General features: G+C 34.9%; 1 protein-coding gene across 2 annotated transcripts; it reads right to left on the bottom strand.

Annotated features, from left to right (window-relative positions):
- Positions 1-109: 109 nt before the first annotated feature.
- LOC132311502 (hydroxyproline O-arabinosyltransferase PLENTY-like) lies at positions 110-7663 on the bottom strand. 2 transcript variants are annotated; one of them, XM_059809417.1, is made up of 9 exons: positions 7561-7663; positions 6710-7326; positions 3606-3673; positions 3317-3518; positions 2973-3070; positions 2787-2856; positions 2628-2699; positions 2402-2515; positions 110-462 (listed from the first exon to the last, which is right to left on the bottom strand). In XM_059809417.1, exons 2-9 carry the CDS (start codon positions 7124-7126, stop codon positions 400-402), a joined length of 1104 nt encoding a protein of 367 aa, XP_059665400.1. In that variant the 5' UTR covers positions 7127-7326; positions 7561-7663; the 3' UTR covers positions 110-399. The 2 variants fall into 2 exon arrangements, with proteins under 2 accessions (XP_059665400.1, XP_059665401.1); XM_059809418.1 differs by lacking the exon at positions 7561-7663 and adding an exon at positions 7465-7483.
- Positions 7664-8424: the final 761 nt, after the last annotated feature.

Here is an 8424-nt window from a genome sequence, read left to right as displayed (position 1 = left end):
TTCTATTCATTTATGATATTATTTCTTACCTTCAAAATATATAAAGACTACAGAAACTGGCTACTTTGGATAATAAATTCTGAAATTGTAAATCAATCACGAGCAAAACTAGATCAACAATGAACTTCAACTAGGAAAGCAAGAGTTGTACAAAAGAATTTAATGGTATTCTTGGTTTTAACATCTCTAATTGCCAAAATATCGACGAACCAAAGAAATTCTCTCTATGATTATATAGTTCTTCTGTTCTCCGTGATTGTATATACGTATCATCATTGCTCTTGGAGGCTGTTTGATGTTGAGAGTTTTTCAACATGAGGGTCCTCAGTCTTGTATCACAGACAACGGAAGATTTCCAAAATAGTGATGCACAGCTTAGTTCCTGATAACATCCACTACTTATTCTGTTTCCCATCGGGGAATATTTGCAGTTGCCTCATTCACCATTGTTACCAGCCGTACCTGTAAACATGATGAACAGTATAAACACATACACGCACACACAGTCACACATATACATATGTAAATATATGATGTTCATTGCCGTACACCCATGATCTGTACTCTATCTCTCACATTATGATATTGCTAACTAAAGACATCAATGCTCTTTTTAGATGTAAGCATGCATGAAATAAGTTACTACAACATACAACTGAAAACAGAGACCAACTAGGGACAAACCTAGAAAGCCCAAGCTTGGACATGATCGGCCACAACAAAAATCAATAATTCAAAGGTACACTTTTCCTTCTGGTGTTATTTTTCGATGGTGGTTGAAGAGTGTTACCCAAGTTCCAAGAATTGACTTGAATTTATAAGGCTATTTCTTATGTATACTATCATTGAAGAAATATGAAGGACTGGGATTTTATCTTTAGTCAGGCAAAATAAGAAAACCTCTCCTAAACTGCCAATTTTGGCAAGTTACCCCTGTTACCCTTGTACTTCTAATTGGGCAACAAACCCCCCTGAACTTCCTCCAAAAAGTTGATAAGGCAATTAGAGACGATTGAAAGCTAGGTTCTTCTTGATAATGGAGTGAGAGATTTAATTTGTCCGCCATATACAACTGTGTGATCGTGATCTAAAGCATGGTGCTTCATTGGCTTATCATTTGAATTCGTATTTCAACGGTCAAGCCCGTCTTTACTTTATAAACAGAGTTCCTACTTTTTGTGAACAAGTGTTAGCTCAGATAGTTCAACAAATCACTAGTGAAGGGAAGTGGATTATAGAGGTGTGATTGCATTGATGTGAGAGTAGCAGTATGGAGTCAGAAGTATATCAACAGTGGCTGATTCTTGGAGGAGTCAGTAACTTGTAAAGAGATTTTATATTTTCTTCTTCACACTGGATTTATGTGCTTGGGAAGATATACCCATGGTTTTCCTTGTTCAGTTTTTCCACGTAATAATCTGATTATCTCGTTTCTTCGATTAAAAAAAGGCGAGCCCAGTGAACGAGACTCCTGCCATTGCAGGGTCTGGGGTGGGTCTGATGTACGCAGCCTTACCTTTACATAGAGAGGCGATTATCTTGTTTCTTCTCCTCTTTATTGTTTATCGCATGGTTGTGCATGATGGTTAATCCCAATTAAAGTTTAAGTTGGTCCCAACAAAAAAAAAAAAAAAAAATTTCCCCGCCCCTAGAGAGTATTACCAGCTGCAAGTGAACTCTCACATTAATGCCGTTTCCCTTGCATAACTGGAGCTGGCAACTTATGGTTTGGGTAGGTCCAAGATACAATTTACATCCAGCTAGAAAGAATACAGAACATAAATGTGTTTTAAGAGCAATAAATCAAGGTGGATGTGATCAATAGTGTGAATGGGTCAAACTCAAAAGTCGTTTAGACGGACAAATCATTTGCTGAAAATTTAAAACAAATTTTTTTTTTTTAATCAAAATGTGAAGAGTTTTGAGATCTGACTTTGTGCTCTTTTATAAACAATACGGTTTTATAAGCAAAATGAAAAAGAAGGCTGCTCCATGGGGAAAAAAAGAGCTTGAACCAACTAGGTCAGATAGCCACCGTGCAGACTGCCTACATGGGAGGAGCAAATTGAAAACCAAATTCAAATAAAGGTAAATTACGTATTGAGTTGGGCTTGCTAACATAGCATGCAGTAAAATAATATGAGATAAATAATTTTAATAACTGTTCATGAAACTCGACCTAGTCAACCAGGTAAAAGTTATTCAAATCCATGAACTGTTCAGCGCAAGCAGAGAAGCATGGCAATCCAAGGAAGTCAATTTCTATTCCCTTGTGCAGAAAACAAATTTGAATGTTTCATTCTTAGGTCCCACTGAATGCACTTTTATCTATAGTTTTTAAACAAAGGACTTAACTTTCATGTTTCCTAAATGTGCCACAAAATGATAAACTTAGACATACCACACTTTCAGGAGTTCCTGGAGGGGGTAATGAGAGGTTCTTTGGTGGAGGACCCCGAAGGTATGATCTCTTGTCGAAGCGCCATTCCCCAATTTTTCCATACGTCAGCTCTCCCTGAATGATTAGGAATGACAAAACTCATAAGAGAAGGCAAGCAACAGAAGAAATGTTAAAGTAAATAACTAATCATAGTTGTAGATTTTAACAATAACACGGTAACTTTTACCTTCAGATTGTAATCACATCCATAAGTGTAATGGATGATGAACTTCTTTCCAATTTCCAAATCCCATGGTGGCTGAAAATTTACATAAATGCATGTGAAATTATCTTTGAATTATTTAGGAAACAATGGAATCGAAAATTTTCAACAGCCATCGTGTACCTGTAGCATAAAATCTTTACGAAGAATGTGTCGTACACCATGTATTGCTGATGCTACAGCATATGCATACCTTAATCAATAAAGAAATGTAAGCAAAATCAAAAGATCAACAAGCCAAAATCGGTTACTATCCAGTGAATAGAACATGCATAGTTATAAATTCTTCTAAACTGCTCTGCTACTCACATTTCTAGCACCCATCCAAAAGCTTTATCAGTCTCTGGGTCATCTTTCATCCTCAAAGAAACATTCATCCACGTAGGTGCAATCTTCTCCAGGATAGACTGCAACAATTAAATTGCTAACAACATTGTTAACCACAAACCTTCCACCACTATGAGTCTATGACTAAAACAATTACTGCTATTAATAAAATAAGAAGCTGCCTTTTGCATTCCAACTCTCACAAACATAAAGGATTTTAGGAGCTTCAGATAAATTGAATTGGATGTACGTGAAAAGTGCAGAAAATTATTCACAATCAGACCAGATTGACAGTCATGAACTAGACTAGTGAAGAAATACTCTACCTTCTTGATAATTACAGGAGAATTTCCAATTGGATCAACATTAGACACAAGTCCTTTTTCCTCAGGATAATACTTCCTTACAATTTTTGCGTTTGCTTCAGGTTTTATGTAGAAAAATGGGAATCCTGCCGGATGGTCTCCATGTGCCAAGTTTGGCAAAGGATTTGCAAATATGTGATCAGGTTCTGCCATTAGAATATATCTGCATGGTCATAGAATGTGCTAGAATTCAGATTTCACAAAGGAAGAGAAAAAAATGAGACCTAGTCATGGAAAACTAACAACTCACTCTTCCTCAATTGTTGCTTTTTCCAGCCATTGCACAAAAGCCCAGGGTCTATTTAAGACAATGTAACCCTAGACACAATTAAAATGCAGTGTAAATTACATATGCATAAATTTCTTACTTTTTGAAAATAAAAAATAAAAAATAAATTTCTTGATTGTAATAATTCGAAAAACATATGGAAATAAATACAGTAAATAGTCAACCAAAAATGGAATTAATGATAAAAGAAATAAGCAAAAAAGTATCAATTTTAATTAACTACGTCACACCAAAAAGAGTATCAACCCTTATGTTACACTTATCTGTTCCAAAAATATATGCAAGGCATAAGAACTGACAACCTTTTTGGATAGTTGGCTTCCAGTGAGTAACAAGTGCAGTGAAGACAATTACTGAAAGCACCAAGTAATCCCACCCTAAGATGAATGCACTCTATTCCAATTTCTAATCCAGATGCAGTCTGAACCATCTCTTGAGTGCCAAAGTCTACTTTCCAGTGAATATAAACTTATATGAGGCTGGTTTGGAGCCACCATCCAGCTTACTTATCTCATAGTTTGTTTTGTTCGTTGCCTGTTGCATCTTTTTATTCATTAATTAATTTGTATTTGGCACTGGGATCTTCCATTAATTGGTGTAAACATAAGTCACTTTGCCATACCATTTCCATTTTTTTTTTTTCCTGATAAGTCTTTGCCATACCATTTCTTGACAGAAAGAGAAGGAGATGACTCCACATGCTCTGGTTTGTTGTGGATTCTGAACAGGAGCAAGTTTCAGACATAGATACCACAAATACGCAATTGTCTAGTATTAGACACTTTTTTCAGCTACAATTATTCTTTTAATTTTTCATTTTCTCTCTATAAAATGTTGATCTACTTCTATTTGCTTATATCTTTTTATGTAAAATGGTTCAAAGTATTGGCTGATGCAGATCATAGAACTTATAAACATATGTGTCAGCATTGTTCAGCTCGGATTAATAGCCAACAAGAAAGCCTTGGATAAGTTGTCTCAAATGTTAACTGATGCCTCAAACATCTAAGGGATGCCTTGAATCATTCTATCTAGATATAGTATTTGGCAGATACAGATCATATCATCTAATACATATGTAACATATCAGTGTTGGCATGGTTCAGCTCAGATTAATAGTCAACAAGCAAGCCTTGGATGAGTTGTCTAAAATATTAACTGATGCCTCATAATTACTATGATAAACAACTCAGGAATGCCTTGAATCATTCTTTCTAGATATAGTAGGATTACATTACTTCTGAAAGTGAACAAACACAGCAAATAATAGGACTTTCTGTGATATTCAGAAATCAGTTTCCTTATCACTATTCTAAATCAACATTAAAAATTGGCAAACTTGATAAATATACTTAACAAAAGGAATGCTTTTCAAAAACAGATAGACTTTCGTTTTTATACCATTTTATATATGATTTGTTGGATAATACTGAAAACTTATGTCTAAATTTTTATTTTTTATGCGATCCTCCAATAAGTTAACCCACCAACGCATGTAGTGCACTTCACATCTTCTACAAGATAAACGTTACAATTTCTTAACTTGTTGTTCTGGCGTATGATTTTAGCCGACTTTTATTTTTTCCATGATTTTATGAATTCCAATCTCAAGATGTATCATCGACATGATAATGTATCAGGGCCGACCAATAATGTGACAGAACCAATAAGAAATTGATGAACAAAAATTTAAATTTATTATTATTATTATTATTATTATTATTATTATATATATATATATATATATATATATATATATATATATATACATATTTTTTCTTGTTTGGGGGGGGTGTGGTGAAGGAGGCTTGCCAGTAAAGAAAGAGGCTTGGCTCCCCACTTGTTGAAGTTGATTTGACACCAGATGCATCTCAAACCGTCCGTATCAAGCCATTACCATTTCTCGGACAGTGGCAGCTACCATAAGGTCTGAGGAAGTAACCAGAGGAGCTTTTTCTCAACCAGCCATTGATAATGACTTTTTTCAGTATGGAGAATGTGGGTAAAGATGGCAGTGTGCCGAGTGCGCATGAGCACATATTTTAGTGTATTTTTTTAACAGTGTAACGAACATGTTCCTTTTTATCCATATGACAGTTCCAACATGTCTGTGCTATATCACTTTCTTCATCATGCATTATTTGGTAGGACTGCTGTGTTTCAGCTCATAAATCCTATAGCTGATGTTGAAGGCTTATCAAGAGCAAGATTGATACATAACCTAAAATTAAGGTCTCGTGTTTGTACTGCTATCACTATAAGCAGTGGATGGTACAGTATAATTAGTACGAAACATATAATTAGCCTGACTGAAAAATAAATTTTAGCAAAAGATGAGTTCAACTTCCTTCATAGTGGATAATTATGTGAACAAAAGCAAGGAAAAGTGAGAGATTTCTAAATCTTGTTGAAAAATAACAAACACAGAGCTGTGAGTGACTACTCAAAGACCAGTTACCCAACATACAATCCAAAATTTACCAACTAAAGGAAAAAAAAAATGTGCTTATGTGTGATTGGGGCCAAGTGGATAAGTTACCACCATACAAATATATTAAACATGGTGCAAAATATAGAAGATTTTTGAGATTTTGTACGAATTAGTGGCTCATGTAACAATTTCACCATTCTCAAAGGAAAAGTTCAAATTCTACAATATTTAAATGCAAGGCATAACAAAATCTTCCTACTTCCTTGGTTCTTTAGCACTCTCATTCTAACCAAGAGTCCAAGCAAGTCCTTTCAATTTATTTTAGATTAGAGATATTGTTATTTTCTTCTAATTTTTCCCATACAGATGTCATTACTCTTCTAGTCTTCTTAATCATTTTAGATTAGAGATACTCTAATTTTTTTCAGCAAATAAAATACAATCTAAGAAAAATACAAGTCCATTAATTATCTCCACAGAAATGCAAACGACAAATGCACATGAAAAAGGGTGCAATCCACTTTCAAACAAATTGAAAATATAACAACTTACAAGAATAAACTGAAAAAATGAGCACATAGTTAAGTACTGACAATCCCAAAAAAGAAAAGCAGGGGAAAAAAAAATTTCTCACCCGATCCAGCCCTTGGGGAAGGGGATCAACCACAAAAGTGGGTATCTCCTCCATCAAATTATCAGGACTTCCTGAATGCAAAACCCTGGTGAAACCCCCCATATCGGAACCGGATACATCTTTGGACTTCTTGTACCAATAATACATAATCCGGCATTGCCATTTGCTATAAGGCGCATCAGTGGCCGTTAGGGCAACATGGTATCGGACATTCGGATTCCCAGCTCTCTTCACCGCTTCTGGCATCTGAGTAACAGGATCAAACCAGTCCAAACCCTCCCCAACGGGATTTTTCGAACCGGCAGCTTTGTTCCGCATTACCATTGTTACCAAATTATATGTAGCAAAAAAAGACCCAAATGCCAACGTAATCAAAAGTATAGGCGAAGCACGCCCAGGATTTTTCCTCCCAATCATTTTATTCTAAATTAAAGAACACAATTCCAAAACTTCCCAAAGTCAACCCAACCCAATTGTTCTATCTACAATAGGTCTGATGTGCAAACAATCAAATATCATGAAACTCCACAAATTAACTAGTTCAATATACAACTGTAACGAATGAAGAACATACCATTATACAGATTGCCAAAGAGTATTGTAATGCGAAACCGAATCTGCAGTCAAAATCACAACCAAATGAGAAAGAGTCAGTTTGATTACAGAGTGTACAGATTCAAAAAGGGAAAATTAGCGGTACAGAGCACAATAAAATTGGGAAGAGATTAGATATAGAACATCATGTATCCATTTACCAATTACATATATATATGAAATGGGCAAGCACAGAAAAAGGGGCATGGATCATTGATCCATTGAATTAATACAAATTAACGATAAAGGGGCATTACCTAGAGAGAGAAAGAGGAGAGAGAGAGAGAGGAGAGGAGAGAGAGAGAGAGAAAGGACTTTTGAATACGCGGAGGTCTGGAAGATTGATACTGAATGTGAACAGTTGACTCTGTCGTATAAATCTCATATAACTAATATTTTAGCAGTTACTTTATTTTGTTGTTTTATTTATTTATTTTTTAGACGTAGAATCGGTTGGTAATTATTAATCTGGTCTGAAAATTTATAATGGAAAGGGAAATTAAAAGAAAGTGGAGTGAGTGAAAGGAAAATAAATTAATAAAATTTTTGTAGTGTATTGGATAAATATTAAAAATTTATAAAAAAAGTTACTATTTATAGTTTTAACGGTGGAAATTTAAATTAAAAAAAGTGAAGTGAATGAACAAAAAATTCACTATGTATTTGACTAGCATGAAAAATAATTTTAAAAAATTATTAAAAAATAATATTTTTATTATTTTAATAAGATGGGGTGGTGGTGAAAGGTGGCGGTAGCGGTGATAGTGGTGGAAGACAATGGAGGTGATGTGGTCGAAGGTGGTAGTGGTGGAAGGGGGTGGAAGTCGGTGGTGTGGTTGAAGGCGACAATAAAGGCGGCGATGGCAGTGATGGTAGTAGTGGAAGGCAATGTAGGTGGTCGTAAGGTGACGGTAGTTGTGGTGGAAGGTGGTAGTATCGTGGTAGTGGTAGTTGTGGCGATTTTTGAACTTGAAACATGAGGATTTTTTTGATAATTCGATTTTTTTAAAAAAATTACTCGGGAATAGAATGATTATTCTATAGGTATAGTTGTAGAATAAATTTTTAATAAATTTTTCAAGGAAATGGACATTCCCACTTTAAATTGCATAATAAATAAT

The sequence above is a fragment of the Cornus florida genome, unplaced genomic scaffold, assembly GCF_030987335.1.
Source record: "Cornus florida cultivar Cherokee Brave unplaced genomic scaffold, ASM3098733v1 CherokeeBrave_3.0.0_Hap2_Chr06, whole genome shotgun sequence".
In the NCBI taxonomy this organism is placed as follows: Eukaryota; Viridiplantae; Streptophyta; class Magnoliopsida; order Cornales; family Cornaceae; genus Cornus; species Cornus florida.
Note: the sequence above shows the minus strand (reverse complement) of the source record. Positions and strands in the feature narration are given on the sequence as shown.